The sequence below is a fragment of the Ambystoma mexicanum genome, chromosome 3p, assembly GCF_040938575.1.
Source record: "Ambystoma mexicanum isolate Mex_15411 chromosome 3p, UKY_AmexF1_1, whole genome shotgun sequence".
In the NCBI taxonomy this organism is placed as follows: domain Eukaryota; kingdom Metazoa; phylum Chordata; class Amphibia; order Caudata; family Ambystomatidae; genus Ambystoma; species Ambystoma mexicanum.
The window spans coordinates 887238902-887254595 of record NC_090925.1 but is presented as its reverse complement, the minus strand read 5'-3'; the positions used below and the strand labels follow the sequence as shown (position 1 = coordinate 887254595).

General features: G+C 44.1%; 1 protein-coding gene across 1 annotated transcript in view; it reads right to left on the bottom strand.

Moving 5' to 3' along the window:
- TLDC2 (TBC/LysM-associated domain containing 2) overlaps window positions 1-15104 on the bottom strand; it is a 514922-nt gene extending 499818 nt beyond the window's left edge. Inside the window, exon 1 of the mRNA XM_069652113.1 lies at window positions 14532-15104. Coding sequence (XP_069508214.1) covers window positions 14532-14579 — 48 coding nt within the window. The 5' untranslated portion in view covers window positions 14580-15104. The remainder of the gene's footprint in view (window positions 1-14531) is intronic.
- Between the last annotated feature and the right edge of the window lie 590 nt (window positions 15105-15694).

The following is a 15694-nucleotide window of genomic DNA, read 5'->3' as shown; positions in this document are numbered from 1 at the left end:
AGGTTGTGGTTCAATTCTTGAGCCAATATGTACATGTATTTACTATTTTCTAAAGCCACTAAGTTAAGAAACAACCTCCTATCTGCGTGATACTATGAGCATGATCAAACATTTTGAAGACACTCCATTTGACCCGGACACTCAACTCCTGGTCACAATGGACATACAAGCATCCCACAGAAAGCAGCACAAGAATGCATGCGTAACCACCTAACTCTCCACACGACCCAAAAAAGAGTACCAGTCAAATTTATTGTGGAGCTCCTGGAATTAGCTCTCTCAGAAACGTCTTTCTGTTCAGAGATGTGTACTATCTGTACACATGTGGCACCACAATGGGGGCAGCATTTGCCCCAAGACTAGCCATTATATATATGGCAGCATATGAAGACACACATGTATGTGCCAATTCCAACCCATTCCATCATAGGATCAAGCAATGGAAAGGCTACATAGATGATGTGGTATTCATTTGGCAAGGTGACCTCCATAGTCTACAAGAATTTCATCAGTGGCCCAATGGGAGGCAACCAGAAATACAATTCACTATGTGTAGTAGTTCACGCTCCATCAATTTCTTAGATTTAACTATTGGAAACAAAGCAGGCAAACTAACATGCAGTCTGTACAAGAAAAGTACAGACAGAGCATGTTGCTACATTTTGAAAGCTATCACCCAAAGAGCCTTAAGGACAATTGTATGTATAGTCAATACCTAAGAATCCACAGAAATTGTTAGGACCCAAAGAATACCAAAGGCATGCAGACGCACTAGAAGAGAAACTAAAAACAAGAGGATATCCCAGGAAACTCCTGAAAAATGCCCAGAAAAGATCCAAATGCACTGAGGGAAACATTACTCACTCCAAGGACTAACACCAGTGAGGAAGACAACCTTACATGTGTCACAACCTTTGGTCCATTTACGGTGAAAATAAGAGCAACCATCAAGAAATTCTGGCCATTAATTCAACTCAGTATGCCGGAGGAACCCAATGCAAGGTTGGCGCTATAAAAAGGGAAGAACCTCAAAGAATATATGACACATGCACGCATTGGCAAAAAAGAAACCAGAAGCTCACTATGGGATCTGAGAGAAACCACAGGCCACCACCCGTGCAGTAATTGCACATCATGCCGGCTAACCAGGAAAACTAAATCATATGAGATTGCGGGAAAAGATTGAGTTCTCAGACCTTTTTTGAACTGTAAGACCTGCAAAGTGATATATGTGATCGAATGCCCCTGTGGTTTACGTTATGTGGGGAAAACGACAGGTCAAGATAACAAAAGGATAAGAGCACTGCTCGAGAGTCAGGTGCAAGGTGCAGACAGCGACTCTGGTCGCACAACATGGCCCCCGATGATCTAGTGTGGTGGGTGATTGCCACAGTGCGAACAAACACCAACATACAAAAGGCACTTACATACAAAGAGGCATGGTAGATATATAGATTACAGACTAACGTTAATGGCCTCAACGAGGAAATACCTTCGCACTTTGGCAGATAATGACTCGTCACCCACTAGCCAACTGATGGCAGAGCCATTTGGTTACATGCACATTGGTCACTCCTCATGACAATTTTGGTGACACAGCCCACAATTATGGTGCAACAGATCCATTATCTGTACAACGACCCGGGGACTATACACAAATATCCCTTAGAGTGGACAGGGCCCTACCCGGGTTTGCGAAGGAGCAATAAACCCCTAGACCCAGCATGGGAATTACACCACTCTTATTACCCCTCCATAAGGCTCTTTTAGGTTGGTGCCACACCAGAGCAACATGACTGCCGCTTTAACAACATACCAAGCTTCACGTGATGTTGCTCCATGCGCATGCGCGCAAATACAACAAGAGGTCTCCATGGAAACCCCAATGTGCTCTTGCCCGAACAGCCCGTTGAGCAGACAACTAGGTACCCCTTAAGGTATGAGATATTCTTCATTCCTCCTTATTACTGAATTGCCACACGGCGGCACACGAGCCAAACAGATGCACTTCCCGTGCTGTACCGTTGTTATATGAGCACAATGTCCTTTCCCCTCAGATTCACGCCAAACAGCATACATTACATCTGCACTGAACAGGGGGCCAGCACATCGGCGAAACCAGCCGCTTTGTGCACCAACAACCTCCAGCCATAGGACCCCATGAGCCCACATAGCACCAACAAATCAGGTAAACTACTGTATGCTCCATGTTTTTTATATCAGGACAAGCAATGTTTTTTAAGTTGCTCATTCGCTAGGGCTGTCTTGTTCCACATCTAGGGAAGTACTATCCTGAGACCCAGAAGTGCGTCTGGTACGCAGACCCCAGTAATATACCGTCACTGTCAAGACTTCTACCAGACTCAAAGTAACCAAAATCACAGAATTCATGGCTACATACACTAAGTCAGTGCTTGGACTTACGAAGTTCCTAGCCCCTTTTAAGTCACTGACAACAGGGGTCCTTCAACCATTTACCTAGATCCCTGTTTTATTTGTATATACCACTGCAGTGTAGAGCGGGAGACCACATCCTTCATGGAGCTATAGGAAGCATCGCTGACTGTAACTTACTGCCAACATATTTCTACACAGAAGGACGTATCACTAGAGGTTAGTGGACAGCAGAGCTTTTGTCTGCCAGTTCCCTTCGCTTTTGTCTAAACTGATCTTATAAATGCACCTCATACCACTAAGTGAACTCCTTTCCCATGTATAGGGGCACCCAATCCAGATGAAGGCAGCAGACGCATTATTTCCTGCCAAAACATCTCCAGAGAGGACCAGTACCATGGCCATCTGGTCCTGCAGTCCATCCATAACTGAACATTATTGAGGTCGACTAAAGGATTGGTCTATTTCAGATATTGTTTGACTAGACTAGACCAAAAGATTGGTGTATGATATACACAGTTTGCTTAGACTAAAAGTTTGGTCTACTACAGATACAGTTAGATTAGATTCATGCCCTATGAGAACAGGACAGACGTAGAGGCCCTAAACCAACTGTGTAGCTTTTTAGTATTTGTTACTGTTTGTTCATTTGGAAGTTGATGATGAATTATTTCTATATATGTATTGTCAACACACATGTTCACTTTTGCACTGTTTACTTAATAAGAATAACCTTGTTGTTTGAAATTGTTGGAAAGATGAGGAGCGACATGGAATGGACTCCTACATCTTGTGCCATGTTGTTATAAAAATACATAATAAATTCTTGGGGCAATAGGAAATACCCCACTCAACAATGTGTATGAATAGTCTTTGCAAACACATTTTAAGGGATACAAATTGCGAACACCACATATGGGTGATTAAATGATTGAGAATCTGAATAGTCGCAGAAACTAATAAGCAGGACTACTTTTGTTATAATAGTATTTTTTTGCCCTAAATCCTGACAATAAAGGTCACCCTTATGGTAAATATTGGTGCCGACGAAGACAGCAGGAGGCAAACATTCTCCTCTTGGTCCTTGTGTTTCCCAGGCTTCCTTTACTCTTTACTCGCCTTTATGCATCTCATTCCCACCCAGAGGACCACACTGCAGGAGGGTGGAAAGTAAGCAAACACAGTTGTCCTCACTTGTCAAGAGCAGAGGCGGAGCCAGGATTGTGTAACAAGTGGGGACTGGAGCTACTGTAATAGGGCCGACCCACAGGGAAGCCTGGAGATGGAAGGGCGGTATTCTGCCTTCGTCCGAATGCACAGGAGCAAACAAGTCATCGAGGGAGCCCGAACAATCGAGGCAGGTTCTATGGGCAATGGGTTAAAATGGTACATTTTACAGTATATTTTCTGTGACATATTAGGTACAAAGCCACATTCTTTACAATTGGTTTTGTAGGGTAAGACATGCAAATAAAATCCATTAGATGCCAAGTCACCAACAATGCATTTCATAATGCCATAATGCCTTTGCCCATTATATGTCAGTACTATGCAAGTGTAAAAACATGTTTTTCCAGCAGTATTTGTAATGCTGCAGGATACACCTCAAATATTGCTCTAACGTCCGATTAGTTTGTTCGGTTTGCCCGTCGTTTTGAGGGTGATTGCTAGTGGACAACCGGAGGTCAATTTTGGCCATTGTACAACATCTTCTCCAAAAGACGGAAACAAATTGAGTCACACGGTCCGATATTAATATTGATGGAAATCCATGTAACCGGACAATTTGTTCCAAAAACACAGTAGCGAGACTCGATGCAGTCGGAAGTCCCTTTAAAAGCCATTCCTGTTGTGTTGCCTGATTCATCTGGGATTGCAAACTGATTTTTAAGCCCTCTATACACGTGGTAGCAGCGATCGTGGTTTAGATTTGTTCTTTAGGAATGATGTCCACGGGATCAGATGTTGTAAAGGCCTCACACATGATAGTGCGTCTGCTTTCCCATTCCATACTCCAGGTCTATAGGTGATGATAAAGTTGTATTCTGCGAAAAACAGCACCCAACGAAGTTGGCACGAGGATTGCGCTTTGGCAGATTTCAAGTATTGCAAGTTACGGTGGTCCGTGTTAATGGTGACTGTGTGTATAGCCCCAAGAAGATAGTGTGTCCATGCCTTGAATGCTGCCTTGATCGGTGTCCAGACATTTGATCGACCTAAAACTGGTCGAATGACATTTGGTCGACGCAATTTGGTCGAAAACCAAATGGTCGAATTTTTTTTTTAATTATATATTTATTTTTCGGGTTTTCGTTTTTTACAAAAATGGGTTTTTAGAAAAAAAAGGGGGTTGGGGGGACCCCCCCCCAAAAAAAAGGGGTGAAAATAAAAAATAAAAAATTCGACCATTTGGTTTTCGACCAAATTGGTTCGACCATTTGTCTGGTCGACCAATTTTTTTCGACCAAATGTCTGGTAACCGCCTTGATCGCCAGTAGTTCTTTATCCGTGATCGCGTAGTTCAATTCGGGGCAGAAAATTTGCGGGACCAGAATGCAACGGGATGTAACTGACCTGTTTCTGGGTCCCTTTGGGACAACACCGCTCCCATGGCTATGTTTGAAGCATCTGTTTCAACCACGTATGGTAGGTCTGGTCGAGGGTGTCGAAGAACTGGTGCTGTGGTAAATGCTAGTTTCAGCTTCTGAAAGGCTTCTTCAGCTTCTGTGACCAATGGAATTTCTTGTTCTTTCTCAGCAAGGAAGTGATTGGGTGAACAATTTGTGAGAACCCAGGTATAAATCGACGATAGAAATTAGCAAAGCCGAGCACACTTTGTACTTCTTTCATGGATGTTGGAGAGGGCCATTGGAGGATTGCATCCACCTTCCGTGTGTCCATATGTACGCCCTGTGGTGTGAGCATGAAACTGAGAAATTTGACTTCGGTCACATGCAAGAACCATTTTTCTAGCTTGGCAAACAACTGGTGTTGTCGAAGTTTCTCTAAGACTGCTCGGACATGACCGACATGTTCTTCCTTGGAATTTAAATAGATGAAAATGTCATCTATGTAGACAAGTGCGCAAACGTCCAACAACTCGACGGAGCACGTCATTTATAAAGAACTGGAACGCTGCAGGGGTGTTACATAACCCAAAAGGCATGACCTGGTATTCAAAGAGGATATACTTTGTGCGAAAGGCCGTCTTCCACTCGTCTTCTTTTTTGACTCTTACAAGATGGTAGGCCCCTCGCAAATCCAACTTTTTTTTATAAATCTGAGCGTGTTTCACCTGATCCAGGAGCTCTGGTATAAGTGGCAAGGGGTATCAGTGTTTTACCATGATCTGATTGATTGCTCTGTAGTCAATACAGGCCCTTAAATCCCCCTCCTTCTTCGGCACGAAGAACATGGACGATGAGGCAGGGGACTTGGATGGGCGGATAAAGCCATTTGCCAAATATTGATCGAGGTAAGTAAGTTCTAAGATGCTGATTTTCCTGTTCTGTTAGAGCATACATTCGGCTGCAGGGAATTTGGGCTCTGGCATAGGGTCAATTTGGCAATCGTTGGGTCTGCGCGAGGGCAGTACGTTAGCTTGCTCCTTTTGGAACACCTCCTGGTAGTCCTGGTATTCAAGTGGTAAAGAACCAGTGAGGACCAGCACAATTCCTTTCTTTGGTTTCAGGCTGACAACATCCTTGTTGTAACAGGTGTCGCACAGTCTTGAGGAAATGTCAGAACTCATTTTCGCCAGTCGATCGTAGGATTATGGGTCTCCAGCCAAGGCATTCCCAATATCATCTGGAACTGAGGAGCACCGGTGAGATCGAAGGCAATGTCCTCTTGATGCCCATCCTACAACAGAAGCTTGACTTTCTCTGTGTGTTGTGTCACCGGCCCGGATGATAGTTGAGAACCATCCACTGCAGTGACGTTTTCCGATTTCTGCTTCTGGTGGAGAGGAAGGCCCATTCGGATAGCCAAATCTTGGTCAATGTAGTTTCCCACCGCTCCGCTGTCAATGTACGCCTCCAAGGCATGTAGCTTTGATGGCTGCGTGTGATTCACCAAGAGTACCGGAAGGACTAGATGTGAGGTCTGCATGGATTCCTTTTTCTCGCTCGACAAGTGGACCCCTACGCTTGCCGGGCATTGGAGTTTTCCGAGTCCTGTACTTCTTTTTCATCGTCGTTTTTGTCGGTTGCACCAACGATTTTCTTGGGTTGTTTTACTGGGCATTCGCGGAGGAAGTGACCTGCTTTACCACAATATAAGCAGAGTTGTTGCTGTCTTCTTTTGTCTCTTTCCATCTTGGTAAGAGGGCTCCACAAACCACCGATTTGCATTGGTTCCGACTGTTCGTGTGGTTTAGTCTGGTTCTCATGGGGTCACACATAAACTGACCTTCCTTCTGTTCTAGCTCGATCCATTTTCCTATTCTGTAACCTATGATCGAGCTGCACTGTTAAGTCTATGTAGTCCGCACACCCCTCATGTGGGTTCACAACTTGAGCCAACATATCCTTAAGTTCCCACGTAACCCTCTATAAAAGAGCATAGCTCTTTTCTCTTCTGGGCAGTTGGTTTGGGCTACGAGACGATTGAAGGTTGCAATGTAGGTTAATAGATCTTGATTACCCTGTCTGAGTGACAATAACTCATTGTTCAGAGCTTGTCCTTGAGTGTGTCGGGCAAACAATTTCTCCATCTCGTGTTAGAAATTCCCAAAGTTCCGAAGCAAAGGATCATCTTGGGTTACTAATGGTATTGACCAGTCCGCCGCGTTGCCTCCTAGATATGAGAGTACAAATGCAACTTTGGCTTGATCGTTAGGAAAGGCTTCTGGTCTGCATAGGAAATGTAGGCGATATTGGGTCAGGAATATGGCAAATTTGTTTGGATCTCCGTTGAAGCGTTCGGGCGGGACTAGAGGCACTGCCCCTGGAAGGACCACCTGAACCGGTGGTGATTGCTTTGACAGAGAAGCGTGGGCTATCCCAGGCAAGGGAACCTGTCCAGCTTGTGCCTATAGCATCTGCCTTGCCAAGTCATCAGTTCTTTCTCGAGTTACAATAAGATCCCTCCTTAATGCACTGGTCTCCTGCCTTGAAGCATGTACTTCAGCCCGTAATTCCCCCAATAGTTGGGCCAACAGATCTGTCTCTGAGGTTTCCATAACGCCCGGGCAGAGAGTTAGAGAGGCTTTCCGTTCTGTTACGCTCACCTGGTCTCTGCGGAGGCGTTGGAGCACGGTTGAAGCCCTCCCAGGAGTTGGATTCCCCTCTTCCGGTTTCTCCCCCTGCGGACAAGTTGTGGTTGGCAACAATTGGTGGCACTGCTCCTGCGTGGATATGGAAAATGTGAGTGCACTGATTGAGGACTGTTGTACCTCCCAAACCCTTCGACCCAAGGTGCGATTTCTGTGGGCACGTAGCGGCCCATAAGGCTCACCTGGTAAGTATGAATGATGAGCTCTCAGTCCTGCTACTTCTGGCAGGGGCGCTTGATGATGGGATATAGTTCCTTCACTGATCCCTGATGAGTAATAGTCCAGTCCAGCTGCGACTATGCTCCTCCTGGTTGGTGGTAAGTGTCTCTCAATGTCTCTTGTCTTTTCCTCTTTCTGTTTTCTCTCAATGTCTCTTGTCCTTTCCCCTTTCTATGGTCTGACTTGATATTATTGCTCTCAAAGTTGTTGTTAATTCCTGAATAAGGTTTTCTCTTCTGTTTCCTTCCAACTAGCTGAAGATGCGGCCCAACAGCGGCTGTGGAGGCCCGGAACGCGGCCGGGAGGAAGATGGATGAAACCGCAATATCCGACAACAGGTGAGTGATGATTTAAGGGCAAGCGCGAGGTTTGGTGGTAGTGCGGCCTTAAACTTAATGTTCGTTAAGTGTCTAACCTTGCCTTTCGTTTTTATTTGCAGGTGCTGCGGTCGCGGGTGAAAGGCGTCGTGCTGCTGTGTCAAGATGAAGGTTTTAGCGTCCCGGCAGAATGAAAGGTGAGCCGCGGTGCCAGGATGAAGGTGTCTCCGCTCCGAGATGTTTGAAGGTGAGCCGCGGTGCCAAGAAGATGCGCACAGGTTGAGAGCAGGATCCCCCAAGTGGTAAGTATGGAGGCAGATGACAGGACTTCCACAGGTAAGTTGAATCCCAGGCGGTGGTGAGCGTTACGCTGCATGGAAGTGCAGAATAACGCGAAGCATCTGCCTCAGGGATCAGAGCAACTGATATAGCTGTGATTGTGGGCACGCCCACTAGGCTTGGCTTGCCTGCCACACCCTGCCACTGCTAGTGAGTCAGCACGTGCCAAGCAACCCAATAGAAGTAGCCTCGCCCAAGAGTGCACGTGGGGCTGCTTTAAAGATTAAAGTTCCAATGTTTAAACACATGGTGCACCCAAAATGAGGTGCTATGTCCATAATAAAGGTGTTTTAACCCAAAATGAATGTCTTGTTTTATTGTTCTTTATGAGCCTGGTGCCAAAGGCGCCAGGACTGTGTCCATCCGGGCCCCCTGTGTGTGTGACCCTGTGAGGTGTGTGTCATTGGCCCGATGACCATGACAGCTAGCTACACACCTAAGGCGATAGTTTTTGCTAAGAGAGTGTAGCACGATCTCCTACAATTGGAAAATGAAAAATCGCCGGCTGAATTACATAACTTCAGTAATGCAGAAAGAATTGCTGTCAAAAGTCTTGCCAACAATAAGGCTATTGTGATACGAAAGGCAGACAAAGGAGGCGCGGTAGTGTTACAAGACAGATCAACATACATCTCGGAATTTAACAGACAACTTGAGGATAATACATTCTACTCACTAATCAGTGAGGATCCGGCAGAAAGACTCACCATTCTAATTCAAAACAAGGTGGATAAAGCATTTGAAAGAAAATGGATATGCAAACAGGAATACGAATATTTATGTGTATCAAAACCTTCGATTCCCAAATTCTATACATTACCAAAGATTCATAAATCTATGAACAATCCACCAGGTCGCCCGATAGTCTCGGGCACGACTCACTGTTGGAACCATTATCTAAGTTTGCGGACAAATATCTAAAACCATTTGTTCTGAATATGTATTCTTCTATACAGGATACCACAGAATTCACTAATTGTGTAGAAAACATGAGCTTTGAACCAGAGAAACCGCTACCAGCAAGCTTGGACATTGTAGCATTGTACACATGTATTCCGCAGAAGGATACATTAGATGTTTTGGAGGAAGTCTTGTTGTCCAAAAGAACGACCAGTACCACGCCCAACAGTTTCATACTCTGGTGTGCCGAAATGGCACTGACTGAGAATGATTTCTGCTTTAATGAAAAATGGTATCATCAAATCCACGGTACTGCAATGGGGTCCTCTGTGGCACCAACTGCAGCTAACTTATACGTGGAATATTTTGAAATAAGACATATTTATGAGTCAACCAACGCATTCTTCTCCAAAATAGCATTATGGCAAAGGTTTATCAACGATATCCTTATTGTTTGGGAACGCACGGAGAAGTCTTTCTTAGAATTTTGTGAATGGGTTAATCAACAGAACCAGTATTTGAAGTTCACCTTCACACACAGTAGGAATAAAGTTGATTTTCTGGACATTACGATTTGGGTGGACCCACATGAGAAAGCATTAAAGGTCAGTCCCTTCCATAAACCCACAGACAGAAATGCTCTCTTAAGGTTCAAGAGTTGCCATCCGAGACATACACGCGAGAATTTGCCCTTTAGGCAATTTCTGCCTCTTAAACGGAATAGTACACTTAATAGTATGTTACTGGTGAAAGCAGAAAAACTTAAATTTAAGTTACAAGAGAGAAGTTACCCTAAGAAAATAATAAGGAGAGCCTTCAAGAGGTCCACTAAGAATAACAGGGAAGCACTCCTGGAATACTGTCCGAAGACTGCAACCAATGCTGGAATAGTATCTGTGAGTACTTTTTCCTCCAAAACAAATCAAATAACCAGGATAATTAAGAAAAATTGGCATATTCTGACATGAAGTGAGTGCCCACTGAAATCTCCTTTATGTGCATACAAGAGGGCACCTAATTTGAAAGATCTATTAATGAAAAATGATGTAGCTTTAAAAACCAGCACACAGAAAAGGATCACTGAAACCTGGGGACTACCTACTTTGACAGGACACTCACCACGTGGTCAATGTGTAAACTGTAGGTTTACCAGATGGACCAAGGAGGTGAAAACCCAGTTCACAAATTGCAATTCTGCAAACGTAGTGTACGCTATCTGGTGTCAGCGCCCTAAATTATATATAGGGATGACAGAGCAAAAAATTAAACACCGGATTAGCGAACATAGAAGTTGCCTAAAAAAGAAAAATCTTACGGCACCACTGGTCAACCATTTTGTTATAATGGAACATGATGTAGAGGAACTTAAATGGACCGTATTATTTAAGCTGGAAAAATTGAAAAATAGTGAAGCTGACAACAAAAAACTGTTTTTCAAGGAGCAATGGCTCATTTTCCTTACTAAGGCAGCAGAAATAGGGTTAAATGAGCTGGTTGATTGGAAACATAATGTATAAACAAACCTCTGGCACTTTTATCCCGACAGAATGCTAAAAAGTGTACTATTCTTTTATTGCACACATTGTGTCCCGCTTGATAAGAATTGTATTGTGTTTTGGAGGCTTGTTAACATCATAAATCGGCAGGCGGTACTCGCCCCTTGTAATTGATAGCGATTTTTACCCCTTCATTAAAGTACCATTCTTACGAAATAAGCATGATGCCTAATGGGAATATAATACGTGTCCCCGAACTCACGATTATATGTACAGTCAGGCAGTTGTTTTTATTGTAAGAGCACATTGCATATTCGCAAGAGTTTCAGAACCTGTGTACCCTTAAACGTACTGCGAATCCCTGGATATCCTGCTACTAACTTTGCAGCTAGCGAGTACGTCTAAGATGGGGGCGTGGCAGACTGTACGTGTTCACTGCACATTAGTCAGGTCACATGACACACGCTAACTGTCACGTCCCCTCTGGTTTCCTGACGCTGGTGAATTTAAAAACCGGAGTTGGAAATCAAGGACATGAATAGAACACAAGGACCGCTAGTGACTACTACGGGAATCTAACTCCTACGTTCTCTCGGTAAGTGTTGCATTACATTATGCCAGGCAACAGGTTTCCGACCGGGGGACGTGCACTAGACATAATAATGTTGATGTACTCTGTATCATGTTTATTTTCACATCTTTACCTTTAGATTGTTGTAATTGCACGGACATCGAGGCATTAAGGCTTTCAACCTGCACGAAGTGATGGCCCCGTCGTGAGCGCCACAGTTTGGCTCAGAATAAGCGTCACCCGAACTGAGCAAAAATGTTTTTGTCTGACAATTAGGACAAAGCTCAGGTACTATATTTGTACCGGATATTCTCACATGGGGTGGGTAAAAGCAATCACTATCAGTACAGATGAAATAGGAGGTGTATGGCCATGATGTTTGCTATGCAGTTAAGGAAACACGATGAAATGACAGCGAACTGCATGGTTTAGATATTGAAAGTGGGTGGCATTTTAGAAACATCAGTTCTATTTAATATGTTGTCGTAGATAAGAGAGCAAGAATTTCACGATATTTGGACAATACAAGAACTGTCGTATAGAGCGCTGGTCACTGATTCAGCTCTCCTCTTCTTCCTCCTTCTTTCGAGAAGCATGATGGTCGTCTACTGAAAAGACGCTCCCCCTCTTCCGTGTTCAAGATTATCTGAGAATACTTGAAATTCACGCTAAGTCTTACATAGGTAATTGAGGGTACCTAGTAAGATGAACAGCATTTAAGAGTAGTTATTGTTCTCACTGCTGTTCCCTTTTCTTTCCTTTGTGTTTTTCTCTCTCTCTCGTAGGTTTGGAATATAAAGTGTTAATTGGTTCCAGACTGATTTTGCATCAATTAGTGTGTGATGTTTAAGCACCTCTGTAGTTGAATATATGTAGGCAGTGTACAAATGGTCCCCTGAAGAAGTTCACAATAACAAGGTTTACTAAAATGATGAACGAAACATGTTGGGTGTGGTTATATACTGGGATTAATAACAGTTCTGAATAATAAAAGATGTGGCTGATGTGTTTACCCTGGTAGTTGTAATAAGGGTAGATTTAATTCTAAATTAGGCCATTATTGAAATTCGTGGAGGTAGTCCTGAAGTAAGGGACCCCCAGGTGCTACAAACCATTGCGTTGCTTTGCACATTTTTTGACTTGTCCTATGCAAAACATGTTGTGTAGATTTGTATAGGCAGGGTGTTTTAGGGTGTTTTTAGGTATTGTTTATATATTTTTGTACTGTGATTTTAGAAATGTGCACTTGGTTTTGCACATTTTTTTATACCTATATGTCTTTTATATGTTATGATTATATTGTTGTAATTTTCAAATAAATGTACTGATGCGTTGCATGAACCCTGACTCAGTACCTATTTGGTCCTCGGATTAGCAGAGAGTACAAAGGAGAGAGACGGATGGATTCCTTAGTCAGTTGTTGTCTTGAGTTTGTGTGTTGGAGTTGAAACCATGTGTCATTAAACCGCTCCACTAGTCTCTGGTTGTAGTGAGTTGTGCCCACACACGTCCATACTGGGACACCCACATCTGTCAGTATTCCCACATAGGTACATACCCATGTTTGCTTTGCCAATAATACCATTAATGATATCATAACAAATCATGTTCATCACAGCTCTGCCGATGCATGCCAGTACCCACTCCTAAGAACATAATGCTTTTGACTTTGCCTTAATACCAGAAAAAAGAAGCCTGGTCACAGTAAGAAAACATGTCTATGCTGGCTACTCAAATCCCCCTGTTGCCTATGACCCTGACACCAGTAAAAAATACGTTGCCCCACCTATGAACACACATCATGTTGCCATGCCCTTAATGAGAGTACACAATTCCATGCCACAGTAGTACCCAGCCAGGCTCATTGTAGTACGCTCCCCTCACCCCAACCACTCCTTCACGTAATGCACCGTGAAAATGTTTAGTCATTTAGCATGTCAAAAGGACATAATTGCATTTGGGAGGGGCTGTAAAGGGACACTGTAAACCATGCAGGCGTTTGTCCTTTGCCCATTGTCTGATGTTTAGATGGAACATCAGTCATTTTGTACTTGAAAAGAGCGGTGCAAAACAAAAGAGGTGATGGCTGAAAGGTTTAGAATGAATCGTAAACTCTGGCATTGCTCTGGACAACCCTCCAGACCAACCCTTTTTTTTGCTGCCAAGCCATTACAAAGGGGAAAGACCATATGGAAACAGGCTTGGTCCCATCCCAAAAGAGTCAGTCCAGCCCAAACTGCTTGGTCACTTCCCTTCTACACGAGGCCACAAGCATCCCCAGACATGTTTCAGCCTCATTGGGCCTCATCAGTGAGGAGTAGCTTGGGTCTCTAGGCCCAGCAGTTACGGGACCCACGTCTGGGCATACCCATCCCACTCGCCGTGACTAAAGCAAAACAAGAGGTGATGGCTGGAAGGTTTGAAAAGAGCGGTGGCATACATATTAATGGACGGCTTTGCAGCCAGGAGATTTGGGTCAGAATCCCATATTTGGCAGGTGATTTAAATAATAATGCCTACATTGTAAAGTGCTTGAAGGTGTATAGTCTCTAACCATACATATGCAAAGCACAACTCTCAAGTGGTCTGTGTGAGTGGTAATGTCGAGCAGGAGGGGTGCATGGGGAAACATGGCCAGCTGGAGTGGCTCTACTTGATGTGGGGTACTGATTTACACCTGCCTCTGCTGCGCCCCTCTACCCACCCCCAGCAAGGGCTCTGAACACACACATTTGTATACATATACATTCATAGATATTCACCCAGCAGGCACACGCCCATACAGCTTCTCTGTCATTCACACTCACACCCAGAACATTCACACTGCATTCTCATTCACATGTGCACTCACACCCATATACACCATTCACACTGCATTTAGACATGCACCTGCACTTACAGACACCCCATTGCCTACATACATCGATATGTGCATCTACACACCCCTTTGCATGCATGCATACAGTCATACATACTATCCTCGCACACGCATACACACACATCTGCATTTTTTTCCTTACCTGTTTGCCTCTGGACTGGGCAAGACACTGCCTCTGTGAATGCTCCATAGGCCTCCGGCTCCCATGCTGCACCACAGATAGGAAGCAGGGAGAACATCCTGGTTCCTGACATGCGCCAATGAGCCGGAGAGCGACCCCTGCTGCTCAGACTGCACAGTGACATCTGTAAATGCCCATGAAACACTGCTGCTGAGTGGGCATTTGCAGATTTTGGGTGGGCCTTGCCCGCTCGGGCTCTACCCTGTCTACACCTCTGGTGAAGAGGACAAAGCACCATCACACGGTCCTTGTGGAATCCCGGTATAAAATCGGTCCCTAAAATGTTGGTTCACTGAGACAAAGCTCCAACAATAGCACAGCCTGATAACGTTGGTGGGAAATGATGTTGTGGGTTCCGGGTTAAACAGAATGACCTCATTGCAAAGAGTTCAGGGTCTGGTTAGGGGAGCTGTTCGAGTGGGTGTCGGGGGTGTCCACAGAAATGATCAGCTAGGAGTCGGTGGAGGGGGCAAAAGGGTATTCTCCCGAAATGATCAGCCGGGAATAAGAGGAATAGCTGTGCTCTTTTATGGAACCGCGGGTGGTGGGGTACAAAAAGGATTGTTTCAGGGAAGAATAGTGTGGAATGTGTGATTGGAATAAAATAAAAATTGTGTAAATGCGCAGTTGTAAATTCTTTTGCTTTCACGTTATTCCAATTGTGATCACTAGATGGCGCTCTGCTATCTTGAATATTCGGCATTTACCATGTCACTACAGTTATGGGAAAGTGAGCCATTAAAAATCAGGAAATGGCCAAGGAATGCATTATCGTACAGTGTAGCAACAGCACCACATTTTAGGAACGCTTTGTTTAAGGTCGAAAATGAAGAATGATATTGGGGGGGAGGAATATTTTTAGATCGACATTGCACTTTAACAGTGTTTTGTCACCAATATAATGAAATATCAGATTCAAGAGTTACATACAATACTAGTGTGGAGATGTAGAGAACATTTCTAGGTGTGGATGGCTAGTTCACTGTGCTAGATGGACAGTGTTTGAACTTGACCTGTGCAACCGCAGAAGCAGCAGCCATTTTTTTTCCAAAGTTTTGTATCGAATGTTCTGACTTTTTTTTTCCAGTGGAGCTTCACCTTGTAGGTTTTGGACATTACCACAC